We start from the raw sequence: 18,616 nt of genomic DNA on the forward strand, positions 1-18,616 counted from the left end.
TTGTCGTAAACTATTTATAATTATAATATTACTGTACAAGTGAAAAAATAATACATAGAAACTTTTTTTTTTTTAACATGGATTAATCTGTGTTACATGCCAGAATAGACCACTTTCATAGGACAATCCATGACAGACAAGCCAAGACAGATTAGAGCTGATTGGCTTGCTGGTGGCTTATGTGACCTACAATCTGTACTGTGCTCACATTTGAGGACAGGAGGGTCGCTGATCTCTCTGGGCAAAGGTTTCCATGGCAATGACCCCATCTCCTGTAGTCTGCTGGTTTTCAGCCCTCACTCATCTTGAGGCTGAATTATTCTAGGTTGCTTTATGTCATCTCCATATTCTTCTGCTCTATTTCCTCCCAAAGCTCTATCTTCCCTCCTAGTTTCTCCAACCTTTTATTCATATTGCTTTGATGTAGCATATATTTATAACATATAGGGTGAGCAATAAGTCTTCCCCTGACTTCAGACATATTTATAAAAACAGCAAGACATCAAGCTCAACCCATATATTGTAAATATACTGTATGTTACATCTTACATAACCTTATAAATCAATGTTCTGGGAAAAATCAACCATGTATGGCCAGTGCCACCCATATGTGCATGTACTGTATATGGTATATGTGTAATGGTAGAAAAAACTGCAGTGTAGAAAAACAAGCTGTAAAATGTTTTTGCATTCAGAAATTGCGCTTGTGCAGTGAGGTCCATAAATATTGTCCATAAAGATTTTTCATCCATGACCTTTTCAGGCCCTAACATGCCCCGAAGCTGACTATGAAATAACACGACTAGACTGCGTAAATGTTTCTGGCCTTTGGGTGCTGCCATGGTTAACAAAACGGACCATGCCAAGTATTAAGGTCTTCACATCTGACTGTTTTCCATCGAAATGCCTGACACATAAAGGTCAAAGACCGTGTGAACAGATACAAAGGAGTAGGCCAATTGTCCTCCTCACATCAATGCTTTGACTGGTCTGTCAGTCTCCTCCAATCCTCACTGTGATAAGGACTGAAAGAGGATAAAATAATGATTTAATAGAGGATTATGCAACAGCTGAATACCCTACGCTTCCCCATGAACCAAAATGATTTTTCTGTTAACCCCAGGTGGCACTGTTGATGCAGGATCTCAACACAAATGTATTCATTAAAGTGTTATAATTGCATTTAATGATTTCAACAAATTGTGAGGTATTGCAATATTTCTAATGATTCCACTAAAGCTGAAGTTTGTGAAAAAATAAATTATGGTGTAATTTTTGACTTATTATTATTAATGTTACTAAAAGCGACCTCTATCATCTAAGGGATATAACACAGGTGCAACTCTACTTCAGGTTACAAGAGGGCAAGAAATTGGCCCACATCTTTTTTTTTTTCCCTCACCTGCATTGCCACCTTAAGTCATATTACAAGTCCAACAAACTCCACTTATGCATAATGCACCAACAAAGATAGCAATCTCTGAATGCCAAATGAACTACATACAAAAAGTCTTTTCACATATGAAACGTGAGGTGCCTGAAAGACCCAGAGAGCATTAGAAAAAAAAAATGTAATGAAAGCATTCCATCATTGACTTTTAACAGATAAAACATGTTTTGTATTTGGAATTTACCTGGCCTTTTTTATGCTATTTAGTTTTATTGGCACATAACCTTTTATAACTTCATACTTTTATTTTTCTTTTTTCTTGCATTTAATTGTTTCTGAATTAGACTTTCCCCTCTCCATTATCATTAACTACTTTTGCAGAAGTGTGACCTCTGACACTTCCAGGTCGTGTTCAGGTTTGTGAATATATAAGCAGTTTATGAACATTGAGTCATTGAGAAGCTTTGTCAATATTACCTTTTGTTTAGGTTTTGAGATGTTAATTTAAACTAGCCTTGTTAGCCTTGTTGACCTTCGCCACGTTTTCCTGGTTTGTTTTCTCGGTTAACCTTTGACATTGCTTTCACTATTGGCTAACTCATGCATTTTGGCCCTAACTTACAGTAGTACTCACAGTTGATAGAATTGCACCTGCATTCCATGTCCCATTACTGAAACCATCAACCATCACAGTGTCAGACGTCTGAATCATTTTGAGCAGTCTTTGGTCAATAATACTTGGGTTCAGTTACTGTATATATTGATATAATATGATATTTCTGTTGAGTGATATTTAGGAAAAGTTGTGGGTTTTAATTACTTTAGGTCATTTATACAAAAAGATCTGATTGCGTTCTTTTATTATGAGCTGATACAAGTATTTCTGCACATTGATCTCTGAGGTTTTTAGACTGTTGAACACTGCTGTCATCTGCATTAACAGTAAAGTACTGTAAATCATAAAAGAACCAACATTAAAATAGTAGTAATTGGTCTCATATTAACAACTAAGGTGTTAATTCAACTCCCTTGGTGTTAACTCAACACAGGGAAATTTATTGTGTAGTATGAAAGAACACATCATTTATTATTATTATTATTATTATTATTATTATTATTATTATAAACCAGTTGTTTGGGTTATACAGCAGTCCTGCTTGTTTGAGAACTATCCCGCTCAAGAGATCTCTTGATAAAGGGAATAACTGAAATTCCGAGATTAGGGGTAGGTTTGGGGTTTGGGGTCGATTATTATTTACATTACAGCACAGCATTAACTCTCTGCCACTGTCAGGGTAAATAATAGTGGTTCCTGTATATTTTATTAAAAGTTTTATATTTTTGCATAGTAAGGTCAAGTCAAGTGGCCTTTTATTGTCATTTCAGCCATATACAGCTAGTACAGTACACAGTGAAATGAAACAACGTTTCCCCTGGGTCAAAATATTACATAAAATAACACAAAACTACACAAGATTGATTAAAACACAGTACATAAAGTGCATGCAAACATGTGCAAACAGTACAAGACAGTACAATCACTCTAAAAAAAAAAAAAGATTTACTGAGATGAATTATTGGTTCATTTTATTGGAAGACACTGTGTTTCGGTTTTATCTGGATTAATTGTAATTTTATGTTGTTCGTCTGAAACAAGAGGTTTTTAGGCTTTTAAGCAGGTTTTTCTGGATAGACACAGCTAAAATAATAATAATAATAATAATAATAATAATAATAGTGCTGGGCCAAAGCCAAGAAGATCTTAAAGGACCTCAGTCACCCCAGCAATGAATGATTCTCTCTGTTGCATTCAGGAAAGCGATTCCACTCCCTGAAGACCAACACAGAGAGACTAAGGAGAAACTTTTTCCCCCAGGCTATACGGACCCTCAATCACAGCACCACATAGGACTAAATGCTCTGATCTGCTCCTACTCGAACACCACACAGCACATTGCACACTGCACATCAATGCACATTTGCACATTTAAAAGTCATTTGCACTCTGTTATGCTGTTATGCTCATGACTGGACATTTCCATTTCAATTCCATTTCGATTCTATTTCATTACTTGGACATAAGGTACATTTTACTGCTTAAAGATTTCTATATTTTCTATAGTGTACAATTTTTATTATTATATTTGGATATCATATTTTATATTTCTTATTTATTCATACTCGGTTTTTCTTTTTTATAACGATATTCTGATTTTATATTCTTTATTTGAATACTTTATATATCGGAATTTTTAGGTCCATGGGCGGTTGTAAATATTTCACTGCATATCATACAGGGTATGACTGTGTATGTGACAAATAGAATTTACATTTGAATTTGAATAGTAGTTAAATTATATGAAAATATTTCAAACATCAAAAAATGGTCAGCAAGGAAGTGATATGAATGAAAAATTATGAAGAAAAGCATAGTGATATCTTTAATTATTATTATTATTGTTGTTGTTGTTATTGTTAGTGGTTTATTAATAATAATAATAATAATAATAATAATAATAATAATAATAAACCACTAATAATAATAATAATAATAATAATAATAATAATAATAAGGATAATAATAATATAAAAAACTATGTATAGTATATTATATTTTAGTTATATGGGTGTAGGTTAACAACAGTAACAATAAAAATTTTCATTATCATCATCATTTATAGAGCTCGAGTGATCAGTGTGTTAAACAGTGCTACCCACCAGCCAGACACCCCTCCCCCTCCCCCTTTGTCTGTATTTGATTGGTTTCTACCGAACTTACCGCGTGTGAATGTATGTGTGTACGCGCGCTCGCTCGCTCGCTCGCGCACGCTGCCTCTCTCGCAGTGTGTGCTGTGGCCGCCTGTCTGTGTGCGCGCGGCGCGGTTACAGATGGGCCAGCGGATTGCTCGTGAATGAACAGCCCGGCTCCTCGCAGTCAGATGGCCCCTGTGATGGCAGTGCTACACATTCTACACGGTCTCGCTTTATTGTTATGGATAACGCCACCTATCCGGGCTGTAGAAGGTGAGTGCAGATCAGATATTATCTCTTGTCACAACGTGTGGTTTGCTTTGAATTGTGTACCAGTGCCAGGCTGTGTGTGTGTGTGTGTGTGTGTGATGGTCGACTCCGCCGTTGTCCTGAACACACAGGGTTAGAGGGAATAGTAACGGTGCTTGGTGTTGTTTTGTTGCTTTTGCTTTATTAATGTACTGTATGGTGCGCTTTTGTGTAGGCTTTTTTTTGTTTCTTACAGGTGCAAATAAACAGCTGCCAGAAACAAAAAAAAAAATCTGTTGTTTTTTATTTGGCTCTGAAATTGCCTTTTTATTATTGCCATGAGCCCATAACCTCGCGCGCTTTAAGCACTAATAATGTATTAGATACATTGTGATTCCTTTTGTCTTTGTTTCATTTATTTTATTACGAAATACTTGGTATCCAAGTATATATAAGGGTAACTTTGGGGGTTTTCCAAAATAAAGTTTTTTTTTGGGGGGGGGGGGGTTGAAAGGTTAAAACTTAAATTCAGCCTTTTTTTTTATCTAAAATTTGACTTTTAAGCTGCACAGAGATTATACTGGAAACTTCTAGAATAGGTGCTACATCCCAAACTGCATACTAATGTACTGCATAGTATGTCAGAATTTTAAACCTTAAAACTCACCCACATCTCCTGTAGGTCACCTCGTACCAAGATCTGCCATAAAACTGTTAGGATCTACACACTGATTGTGCTTGTCTTGCAGGACCACACAATCTACTGTTACATTAACTTCACAAAAGAAACACCTTGGTCCTTAATTGGACTTTTCCAAACTTAAACTGGGTATTAAAAAAATTATAGGAAATAATAATAATAAATAATAATAATAATAATAGTCTGCACGGTGGTGTACTGTAGGTGATAACAGTATGGCTTCGCACCTTCAGGATCAAGGGTTCGTATTCCATCTCAGGTATGTGTGCATGGAGTTTGCATGTTCTTCTTGTGCTTGGTGGGTTTCCTTCAGGTTTCTTCCCACAGTCAATCATGCAGATTAGAATGATTGGCATTCTCAAATTGCCCACAGTCATGCCCTAAGTCTCCTGGGATAGGCTCCAGGCCCCTTGTGACCCTCTATAGAAGATGAACAAATGATTAAATGATTATTACTGTTAATATAAAAAAAACATGACTTGCTTCCTGCCATTTTTATGTATAAAAAAAAAACCCACACCAAAAGTAGCCTTTTTTTTAATTTAATGAACACTACAATCATCCTCCGAATACTCTCAAAATCCATCCTGATCGGTGGTGTGACCATTTTAGGAGATCGATCTCTTGCCAGAGGGTGGGGTTATAATTAGCATTAGATCAAGGCAACCAGTATCTACCCAAATACATTAGGCAGTGGACACACTTTGAGTCTGAATATAAAATGAAAAACAAAGTCAAGTCATCCCTAAATAAGAGCAGTGATTTTAAAAGGAACATTACATCCCCCCCCCCCCCCCCCAAAAAAAAAAAAAAAAAAAGAAGGAAAATGTCACTACATCTGTTGGAGGAATAGATACAGTCCACAAATGTGGTGTGGAAGTGTGCATGAGGTTTACAAGGACAGTGACGTCTTCACGTCTAATCTAGTGCCATTGTTAAAAGCCATAAATAGGTCATAATTTTTTCCCCCTTCTTTTCATATTCTTATGACATCCTCATGGTAGTTGATATTCTGTTCCTGAACAACATAAATCATAACGTCAGATAGAATTCAATTTTACTGTCATCCCAGCCATATACATACAGTATACAGTGCAGTATATTAAACTGGACTGCAAAGGGCATAATAAAGCTAGGTTAAAGGAAAATCTGAGAAATCGGAAAAAAAATCTTATATAGCCAAGACTATAAAGCTATCATAAGCAATACCATAGAAATTCTTTTTCACTACCACGGTGCATATACAAGACAGATTTTACTATTTTTATACCTGTTGCTCATGACACTATGAGCTCATTCACTTTATTACAACCAGATCAGTGGTTGTAATAAAGGAACAAGCTGACTTCCTTTCACTCTTATGGAAGTACCCTTTAAACTCAGGTTTTATTTCAGACCCAAAAATCTTTAAGCATAATTCGCAAATCAGTGCTGAGGCCGGTAATTTTTCTGCAGTTAATAATGCTTATGTAATGTGGTTATGTAGAAGTCAATTGGTTAAATTACACATTTATGTGTTAGGCTTAGATAAAGACTGGCCAAATGAATAAGAATGTGGAGGCTGATAATGACTCAGTTTGGAATGATTATTTTTTCGCTTTTCACATAAAATATTCAAGGAAAAACTATTTTTTAATGTGCTTGTGATTAGAACATGCTAATTTCTCTATGTATAGTATTTCTAATAAATCTTTGCAGCAGTCGTAATATGCATTGACTAAACCCAAACCCAAGACTTTTACCCTGATTAACGTCCTAATTACCCGTCAAGCTGATTGTGTAGATTTTTGGTTCAATTAAATCCACCGGTGCACTGATAATCACAAAAAGTATGAGTGAGCACAGAGTCTAATGTAGAGTATGATTTTTAATTAATTTTTTTCAGGACGTTTGGGTGTAACTTATTCTTTTTTAAGGTTGCTGGGCAAATTCAGTCGAATGTTATGAATAAGCAATGAGTGCAAAAAAACAACTGTACAATCTGGTTTCAGATTGTCTGTACAGTCAATACTAAGCACGTCTTCACATGTCCAAACTCACCCACTTGCGTCTCTGATTTTTAGGATGCATAATGGTACAATCAAGGATAGCTGAATGGCTTTTTTTGTGTCAGTCCTGTTATCACCATGCCCTAATAACAAAACACTCTAATTTGTTCAGTGTTTAGCAGTAAACTCCATTGGATAATGTGTGATCAGTATAATTAAGTAATAGTTTCGAAACCATGCCTATGTGGTGTCCAGTGCTTTCAGAGGTCTGATAGTTCTTTACATGGAAACTTGTTTAGTGCACCAAGGCTCAATGTAGCGTCTCATGTGCATATCTTTTAAATCAGTCACAAAGCTGTAAAGGCTTTGTCCAAAACTGATGAGTAAGAATGAATAATCAATTCTGGTAATCTCTCTATTAGTTTACTGTGCTGTGGTAAATTGACCATTCATTCAAATGAGCTCATGTAGGTTAGATGAGGCTCAACTAGATTTCCTTGTAGTTTCACTTGAGTCATTAAAGTGAGAGTTTATCATAAATTTAAAATATAAATATGTATTTTAAGGCATGGTTTCCAGTAACTACAGTGATGATGTAAAGGATGTCTGGTAGGGTGAAAGGTTAACAAATGGGATACACTAGGGATCAAAAATATGACAAAAATATTGCATCATGATACGTCCACCATATACAGCATGTATCACAATTAATACAGTTTTATATAGACTGAGACTGACATTTAGGTCTTTTCATGATTTTAATTTTAATTCAGATCCACATGTGTTGCTGAAAACAACTAAGGTTTGGTTATGATCTTAAGTCAGTATTTTTAACTTCAAATTGTCTTTCTTCATATCTCGGTGCTGTAAATAGCATAAACACTGCATCAAAGATACTCAATGAAAATGCTGCACTATGTATTTTAGAGCTTAAATTCGAGTAGATTATAGTTTTTACCGGTAAAGACATGCTATCAGAATCGTACAATGGTTGTTAAAGATTTGCATGGAAAATAAAGGAAAGCTATCATAGATGACTCAGTGTATAAATGTCACACCTTAAATGATACAGGTTTTGCTTTATTATCTAAAAAACAGATGTATCTAAAACAAACATTTATGATCTTTAATATATTTTCATTTGAATAAACTCTGCAAAGGATAAAAATAAATAAATTCTTATGTTGTGCATGCACACCTGGATGATGGTCCTGAAGTCACATGATGTCTGGCAGTGCTGACTCCATATGTGACGTGTGTCGAGCATCGTTCTCGGCCTGCTGCTCTCTCCCGTCCTGCTGTGTTAGTCACTGGCGCTTCCCCCCCCCCCCACCCCGAGAAAAGCTCCTCTGACAATTTTCCTTTATATAAGCAGGACAAACCTAACCGATTTCAGCCACGTCAGAAGCCATCAGCTAGGCAAGCCCTGTCTGGCCTGCACAGAGAAAATCAAATGTGCTGCCGCTGCCTCCTTTGTTTGCCTCGCCATTTCAAAAATAATCAAGCGCGAATTCAGCTTGTAATTATCCAAGCTGTTGTGAGTGTGTACTCGCTCACGTTCTGCCTAGAGAAGTGTAATGTTAATGTCTGATTGGAATTTGATGTTGCTGTAAAGCCTTAGAGAACCGAAATGGCTTCTCTTTAAAATAAGGGAGTTTTGTCTGCAGGCTTAGCAGGGGTCAGATTGGTGAAATTATCAGGTATTCAAGAGGGACTTGCCAACTCCTTGACAGCTTAATTATCCCTCAGCCGCCTCAGTTTTGTTTAATGTGTCAATTTGGATGAAATTGGGCAATGAATTTGGACTGTCTTTTCAGTGTGGCTTATATTGTGCAACTAATTTGCTAAAAAGATGTTTTTTTTCCCCCTAAATAAGTGACTTATTTGAAGCAGACATAAAATATCCCGAGGCAAAAACAGAATTTATATACATCATGCAGTGACGGTCTATTATTGCTTTTTTCACCTCAAAGCTGTGTTTAGCATGCTTCAAAGAACATTGAGTTCATCTTTAATTTATGAATGGCTGGAAATAGTGACATTTGTTAATTTAACTTGACCGTAAATACTAAAATAAAATAAATATACAAAAAGAATCAAGCACAAAGGAATTCTTTTGGCCAAAGCACTGTACTGGTGCTGATTAAAATTTTTCCATGGTATACATATAATACAGAAAATGAGATTGCCAAAGACGCTACTTCTGAAGTTTATGCAACATTGAAGTGTCCAATCTTGTTTCCTTACAAAACGGTATGATATAATTTTTCAGCGGTCTACATTCTCGCTTTAAACAAAATAATAATTTAAAATGCAAATTATTCATATTTTTTATGAGTATTGAAACAAAAATTGTTGTAAGCTTCTAGAAGCATATGACCTGTAAAGATTGTTGCTTAAATTGGTTTCTGGTAAAATCTTCAAAAGCAACAAAATCTGTAGTGTCCGTAACCATGTCAAATTCATGTTGCAATAACCTTAACAATTTTGCATTTTAGAATAACACATGTTTGTCTTTTCTTTTTTTGAAATCTAAATTGGCCTAATTTCTTGTGAATGACAAGTAAGCTCATTGAAAGATTTGAATTAAAAAATGTTACAGACACTAGAAAAAAGGGCATGAAATTGTTTGCTTCTTTTTATCTGATGAAAATGTAAATGTCTATGCATATTTACAGAAATTAAAGCATAGATCAGGAGAAGTATTATAAAAAATGGCATTATATGATCCTATCTAAAATTCACTTTTTCACCTAGGTGAGACACTTATTAACACCGATACAATATTTTGCCAGTTTGCATTTTTAAATCCAGTATTTGTATTATTAAATCTTTATTTGAAGTTGATTATATCTACAAACTTCAACTGCATACATATACATTTTTTTAAATAAACCATCTAAATTAAACTTGCAACTAATCCTAACTAAATACTATTGCCATAAATGTCATTATTGCCTATTGTCATTCTAAAGGAAATGTGCCTCTGTTTCTTTGTCTTCTGTTGACGGGATCACGTTTGATCCAAAATCTGACCCAGAAGCTTTTGGTCCAAGGAGAATTGTGCAAAAGTGTAAGAGTTCCCTGAGCTAAATATGCACTAGTCAGAGTGATTAAAAATCAGATGAAAAGTTAATTTGCTTCTATGCCCTGAAGCTACTAATCTACTCACACATCCACTGAGGCGCTGATGTGATTTGCAAATGGATATGGATATTTTAAAGACCATCAGCCTTTGAATGAAATATCACTCATTATAACTGCGTGGTGTACTCCCGAAACGTGTGCTCGTTTTAAAAGGTGTAGTACAGTATGCGATTCTAATCCGGTGTATACTTTTTGTCAAGTTCATCTCTGTCTTCTTTGCTGTCCATTCTGTGTGTGGGCTGAAAAAAAGATCTAGTGTTTATACACTGCCCCGGCTCTGTAAATGTTAAGCAAACAACGTGGTGCAGACTGCTCCACACAACCCTATTCCAGCCAGTCAACATCAAGGGGGGTGTTTGTGCTTGTGCACAGGACGGATGGACTAGGAGGGGAAAAGAAAATGAGGGAAGGGGACAGTGAAAGCAAGAGCAGTGATAAATCTGGCACCTACTAACATGCCGGGCTCCACACATTGTCAGAAAGGAGAGACAGCCAAAAATGAGCCAAAGAGGAATAATTAAAAATGAGGTCCTATAAACAGTCAAGTTTTTTTGGGGTGTCTCAACAATGGAGAAAAAAAGGATGCAGCTATCGCACTTGGGCCACACTAGTTTTTCTGTTTCACACACAACTGGTTAGCTAACAAGCAGGTACCTGTGTCACATTTATGTGTCGGGTAGCATCAACTCATTTGCTCCTGGATCTTCTAGCCCAAGATGTTGCTAAGCTTTCGGCTGCTCCTGTCGAGGTGTCGCCGCAGCGCATCTGATCCACATACAACATGTCAAAGGTTTTAAAACACATGCCCTTTCTGACACAACCTTTTTATTTTGTTCTGGATTGGGACACGCACTGCATCCAGTGGCTGGGATTTGAGCATTGGTTAGGAATTGAACCCGGGCCTTCCGCATGGCAGGAAAGATGCACATTGCTGACCTGCTGAGCCCCAAGATATGATAATATAATTTTAGCTATATTACTAGGAGAGTTGTAAGTGTGGAGCTGGTAAAGTATGCAGGCTTTGGGAAACTGTCATCCTCTCATGTGGTTGCGTCGAGTGAGAACCTATGATGCACGACCTGATACACCTTTAATATTTGATTTCTGACCACCGCTGATGACATTTACAATTATATTTATAGATTACAATTACAATGATACTATCAATGGCAATCACTAACTTATGGGACCCCTCACAACTTCTACCTTTGTACATGAAAAACTCCACCACCACGCTTACATGCTAACTTTGCAGCAGCAAGTGTAGTGACAGTTTGGTATCCCAGACTCTAGCTAATGTTAGATAAGTTATTTGCTGTGTCATTAATCCATCTATTTCATTGTATTTGACCATATAATGTTTGTGAAAGACTTATAGCCAGGAAGACTCGTGCATCATTTAACACAGTATGCTTGCTAATGAGCTAATGCTACCATTCTTGTTAGCTTAGCTCCAGTCATTGTAGCTTTGTCAAAACTGTTCCTTTGCACAACTGTATCTCACAAAACACAACAAAATCTTGTTGAAAAAGTTTTTATTCCATTTTGTTTTGGATGACATGGTTGTGCGCTTGCATGCTGTTCATTTAAGTGATGTTTTATATTAATATTGCATAGCTAGCACAGTTGTTTGAGCCGTTTGTATTTGTTTGGGGCTGGATTCTTTCTTCAGAATCAATTGTTGCTTATTTATATTATGGAATTATATTTACTGGTTGGTATGAAGACCCTAAATAGACATGGATGAAAACAAATTCTATCTAAATAAATCTTATAAAATTCTCCCAATACCCAGGGTGACTCATCTGTGTCACTCTTCAGCTGTTAGACAAACTGTTACAGTGGCCAAATAATCCTCATCATCAACAACGATTTTAATATAAAAAGAACTAAAATTACTTGTCAATGTGTTTAGACTTAAATTGATGCTGATTTCATAATAAGCATTAACTGCAGGACTTTAGCTAAACTGTGCTAAAAACAGGATGACTCAAGTCCCGTCTTATACTCTAAGATTGGCTTGCATTTTATGCACATTAAAGATCCTGTTATGATCAGTCATAGATCTGACCAAAATCTTCTGCTACATTGTGAGACAGAAGGCATGCTTCGCTGGAAAAAGATGGAAAGTGCAGCATAATAAACCTAATTTCAGTTGCATTAGCAAAGTGTGGATGATTAATGACTGTCTTATTTAAAAATCACTTTTAAATGAAACATACTGTAAATGTGTGTACATGCTTTAGGACTCAAATTAATCTTATTTGAGACCAAATTCTTGTAGAGAGGTTTCTACTTACAGGAATTCTATAGTTATAAGAATACAGACCAGGATGTGGATTATAGGATATATTATATAATATCTACAGGTATCTAACACACACACACACACACACACACACACACACACACACACACACACACAAACACACACACACACACACACAGATTTTTAATGCTAAGTATGGTAATGTGTACCTTACAGGATTACTAAGGTGATGTAGATAATAGGATAACTAAGGTAATGTTGCCTCCGAGTGGCGCAGTGGTAAAGTGCTCGCCCTATCATCCGGAGATCGCTGGTTCGAACCCCGGGTGATGCTGTTTTCCTCTCACAGCCGGAGGTCTAGAGAGAGCTGGTTGGCCGAGCTCTCTCAGGGGGAGGGATAAGAGGTACTTTATGCTCCTACATTAATCACGGCTCTACAGCCAATCAGGGGCGTCTGTGAGCTCACACACGCGGAAGAAGCGGCTAGCGCTTTCCTCCGAGTGTGTTACTCCGCCCCTAATGGTGCGTGAGCAAGCAGTTCGAAAAGATGCGGTCGGCTGACGTCACGCGGTTCGGAGGAAACACGTGATAGTCTTCGGCCCTCCCGGCTGAGTGGTAGTAGTAGCCTTAATGTGGGAGCCCCCTAGTGACGGGGAGGAATTGGCTACGACTAAATTAGGGGAGAAAATTGGAAAAATCCCAAAACAATTATATAAAAAAAAACTAAGGTAATGTTAAGCCGGCACGGTGGTGTAGTGGTTAGCACCTCCAGGGTGTCTCCAGTCGCCTTGCACCTCCAGGGTCTGGTTTGATTCCCGGCCAGACTTGATTCCCGTCCCTGTATGCATGGAGTTTGCATGTTCTCCCTGTGCTTTGTGGGTTTCCTCCGGGTACTCCCGTTTCCTCCCACAGTCCAAACAGATGCAGATTAGGCTAATTCCCGTTTCCAAATTGCCCAGAGTGTGTGAGTGTGTGTATGTGTGTGTGCGATGCGATGGATTGGAACCCCTGGTCCAGGGTGTATCCTGCCTCGTGCTCCAGGCCCCCCTCGACCCTGTATACAGAATAAAGCACTATAGACGGTGAGTAAGTAAGATCATGTTAGATTAGTGCCAGATTGTTGAGGCTATCACTATATGAAAAACACATCTTAGTGGTTAATACATTTTTTAATCAGTTAGATTTTTTTTTATGACAGTCACTCGAATTATAAAATGCATTAACAGATTAGGGTTGTTTTTCATACTTAGCCTGCTTACAATCCACATCCTCTTCTGTCATCTTCAGTTTCAGGAAAGCTCTGTCACACTTTTGGCATAAACTGTTCTATGTTCACAAGTGTTTTACAAACATCTAAACACAGTGGATGTGTGCGAGTGGAGGGGCAGGGCTATTCACAGATGGGTCTGTGTGTTTGTGTGTGAAAGACAGGCTGAGCAAATCAATGCTCTGTGTACAATTAATTAAGGATTTACCCATTTTAAATAATTAAACAGTAGGAATTGAATTTGTGGAGGTCAATGTTGATAGTGTGGCAGCCAACACATATAAATCAGTGTGATACACTACGCGTTGGCAATATGGGATACACTGGCTTGTGCTGCCAGAACTGTGTAGCTTTTCAAACCCAAAGCATTTAAGCCACTTTTTTTCCTTTGTGTGTTTTTATTTCTTTCTTTCTTTTTTTTTACACAGAGATCAGGATTTCATTTTTACTATACAGACATGAGTGAGCAACAAATAAATAGAAATGTGTCAGTCACATGGGCAAATAAATGGCACAAATATACATGATAACTTGTTTTGGGTTGTTTCCATGAACAAGATACAGTGAAACCTCGGATTACGAGTAACTTGGTTTGCGAGTGTTCTGCAAGACGAGCAAAGATTTTCAATCAATTTTGACTTGGAAAATAAGCAAGTCTTGGTTTACGAGTATCATGAAGCACGTATGCGCTTTTACTTTAGATTTACACACATATACACACACACACACACACACAAAGACAGAGCACCTGCGCGCATAAACAGAAACACTTATATGTCGGGATTTATTTTTACATTTTTTTAAAAGGTAAAGTGCAGGTGAATTTTATTTTTTTTTTACTTCATATTCTGTATTAATTGGGAAATTCATTTTGGTTTAAGAGTGTTTTAAAACACGATCCCACTTCCAGAACAAATTAGGTTCGTAATCCAAGGTTCCACTGTTGTAATAATAATAATAATAATAATGATGATGACAATAATGTGCTTTTTTTGAGAGTACTGCATTTTTGCGACTTCATGCCAGTATTCCAGTTGTGGTAAAATTTACACGTTACGAAAGTAATGATGACTTTTTATTCTAACGGACAAAACTAAAAGTTCTCCGTTAACGCTGGCAAGGCTTCCATATAAGCACACACACACACACACACACACACACACACACATATATATATATATATATATATATATATATATATATATATATATATATAGTTTTACCTTTTATTAAACATAAACTGGATGTGTAATGCTAAATTTACAAGACTGTTTAACCATTCATAATGCAGAAGGTAGGATTTTCTAACCTTAACCTCTTGATTAAATAATTTATTAACCAATAAGGTTTGTTTTTCATATATTAAAAATCTTGCCAAATTGGCTATAATCTAACATTAGCTCAGTTATCTGTACTTTACAAGCTCCTTACATGCTTAGACCGAAATAAACCAAAAGAAAAATTGCTTATAGAAACAATCAATTTAAAGATATGATCTTAGAAACTGTATAGCAGTTACTATTTCTACATTAACTATTCTTACACAGAGCATACTAGCATCCATGTTGCAAAAAATCTTGCAATGTCCCATGTACTGTAGTTTTTCTTCTGTGTCTCATAGTACTGAAGTACTGCCGGAAATATTTAAAATTATTATAAATGTTTTTATTATTCTGACATGTTCTATTTGACATTCAAATTCTTCAATACTTTATTACTTTTACTTAATAACTTTAATGTTTTAATGTTAAGATCATTATTAAAATGTCTTCAATTGTTAACCTCACTATTAATTAAGTCTTTGTCCATTAATATCACTATTAATGTTTTTTTTTTGTCTGTTGCATGTCCTAAAGTTGACCTAGTGTTGTTTGTATTTTTACATCATAATTTATATTTTCTCTTTATGGGATCTCGGTGCCATGAAGCACTAGCGTTAGTACTCGTCATTAATGGCTACAGAGTTTTTAGGATCAGATTAAAGATTAAGATTAAAGCTAAAAATTAAGCTGATGAGCTTTAATGTAATTAGTGAAATCATTATTTCAGTTAAAAGCCCACGTACATGTCTGCCTGTCATTCTGTATGAAAGAACTCTACATAACTTATTAATACAAAGAAATACATTTAGTAAGATTGAGTATCTTACACCTTGTTTATGCTAAGTTGTATTTCTTTCGTCGTCAGAATGCGTGAAATACACTCCCTGTTTAAGGTAGATTATTACATTCGGCACATGGTATTTTACACACCTTCACCTCAGACTGCTATGGATACAGTATGCTTGTTTTATCTCATTGTGGCATTCCACACCAATGCATTAATTAGCACCATGGTTTCGGAGCATATGAGACAAACCTGCAGGAAGAATAAACATATAATGATCTGTCCGTACATCTTTTAATATTCGGATTTTACTAACCTATCTCTTTTTGAAGTAAGCCATGCTTAGTTAGAGGGAATATAAAGTATAAATATAAACCAGCTGGTGGCTTTTGGGAGTTTAACGGGTTAATATTTTATCCTGAGTTTGACATTAAACTAATGGCTTAACAATAATGATTATGATGACAACTCCGATCCAATCAATGGCCATTATTCCTTAGGAGGACTCATTTCCTCTGGTTAAAAAAAATATTTTAAGCTTTGGGAAATTTGACACACACCTGATGAATATTCTGATAGGATCTCAGGAAGGAAACGTTAGTTTTGCAAATGTACTTACGTTTTTTCTTTTCGTGCCATGAACAATGGCTCAGAAAAGGGTTTGACAGCAGTTTGTATGTAGCAGTAGAGATTTTCTTTAGTGATGGCGATGACACTTCCCATGCACGCTGACAAGCGAGGAAAACATGGCCAGGAAACTAGACTTTGTTGCATTTAAAAGTCTCAGATTTGAATCTTCATTTAATGCATTTTAAAACGCAGTGTTCATGGTTGAATAAAGCGTACTGTTACATTGAGATTGGGTATTGACAGTTGCAATACTGACTTTGGAAAAGTCTATAAAACGCAAGAAAAAAGCAAGAGTGGTTTAAGTGCTTTGAAAAACCTTGACCTATGACAAAAAATAATGTTTTTGGAACATTTTTATAAATTTTGGGCCATGTAATCCAACAAAGAAATGATAATAACAATAGCATCACGAGCAACATTTTTACGTATATAGCGACTCAATATGATTTACCTTTAAATGCATACAAGGACACAAGAAAATACAATATTAAACATTTTGCTTAAACAAAACAGACAGATAAAAACAAAAAAGATAAAACCATAATTAAATATATATATTGCCAATACAATGTGGAACTTTTTGGAGCAGTTGATTTTGTCACGTTGAAGCTTATTACCAGACATATCACAATGAATAATAATATGACATACATTTTTTATCAAAATGACTTAAAAAGGGCTGTCAAGTGGTTCAATGGAAATGCGAGACTGTAAATTCGATTCCTGGGTGATGCTACAGTCATCTGTAGCTGGGAGCCCAGAAAAAGCAAATTGGCTGCCCTCTGTCAGAGGAGAGGGATGGTACATTTGCACTCTTGCATAAATTTTAATGATGCTAACCAATCAGAGATGGTGTTTTACATCACACCCTAATAATGCATAATCAGCAGTTTAAGAAAGGTGTGGTTGGCACAACTTAAGGCAGTTTCGTGAGCAGTTGGCATGCCTTATTCCTTCCCTGGTTGGTAGCTGTCGCCAATGGGGTAGTGCCCTGACAAGACAGGTGGAAATTGGAAATCACCAAATTTTTTATTTATGTATATGTAATTAACAAAAAAAACAACTCTTTCCAACTGTGTTTGAGTGATGGCACTTAGTAACCTAGTAACCCAGTGTAAGTAACTATCCAGTGCTGTAAACTTCAAAGCACTTTTTGTAAGTCGCTCTGGATAAGAGCATCTGCCAAATGCCTAAATGTAAATACAGTATATACGTACAGAGCTAGGGAAAAAAATTATACACATTCAAGGAAACGAAAAATAGTAAGACGTATATAATATGGATATAATATTAATAATATTATTATATTATCATATATATCAATAAATGACATATAGCAATACATTTAGTATTAAGATATTGTACGTGTGTATACATTTATACATATTGTGCTGAATAATAATAATTATAATTTCAAAAATAATAGAAGAAAATATATATAAAATTATCATGTTTAATTGCTTTTGTAGTTATAATCATGATTATAATTATTATTATTAGGTGATATAAATATAGCATTTTTGTCTTACTGTGCTTTTCTGTCATTTGTGTATGACATTTCCTCCTTAGAGATGTGAAAAGTTATGTGTTGAATATACAGCGTTTTTTCTTTGTTCTCTTTATTTCTGCCCAGCATTCTAACCGCTGATGTATTGAAGTGAATAAGGGAGTAAAACCTGCAGTATGTCTTCACTGAGTGTACTGCAAAGGCAGGTTGTAACTCAGGGTCTGTCAAAATTTTAAGATTTTTCAGAGTTGTATAACACACAGTGATTTTTTTGTGCCGCATATTTTCAGCCTTTATGAATATAAGGTTTAAGGAATGTATATGCTTTGAATAAAAGATGGCACCCACCATGATGGACATCTTTACATGTTCTTCCTATTACGAACATTGCTTCTAGTGATGGGTCGTTCATGAATGATTCATTCTTTTTGAACGAGTCTAAAGAAGTGCTCCAACTATGCCATTTTAAAGATTGCTAATATTGCTTAATGAGTCTCTTAAAAATGTATGCAAGGTCAAAAAACACTTTAGTTTTCTCCAAAAATAGATTTAATTTTACCCCATTTCTAAATAATTCGTAAACGACTCGTGTGAAGCAGTTCGAAGATTCAG

At 35.9% G+C, this 18,616-nt stretch overlaps 1 protein-coding gene across 1 annotated transcript in view; it reads left to right on the forward strand.

Moving 5' to 3' along the window:
• The first annotated feature begins 4,233 nt into the window (after positions 1-4,233).
• The window catches only part of ephb2a (eph receptor B2a), a 79,207-nt gene continuing 64,824 nt past the window's right edge, over positions 4,234-18,616 (forward strand). Inside the window, exon 1 of the mRNA XM_053482320.1 lies at positions 4,234-4,414. Coding sequence (XP_053338295.1) covers positions 4,303-4,414 — 112 coding nt within the window. The 5' untranslated portion in view covers positions 4,234-4,302. The remainder of the gene's footprint in view (positions 4,415-18,616) is intronic.

This window comes from Clarias gariepinus, chromosome 22 (genome assembly GCF_024256425.1).
Source record: "Clarias gariepinus isolate MV-2021 ecotype Netherlands chromosome 22, CGAR_prim_01v2, whole genome shotgun sequence".
Classification (NCBI taxonomy): Eukaryota; Metazoa; Chordata; class Actinopteri; order Siluriformes; family Clariidae; genus Clarias; species Clarias gariepinus.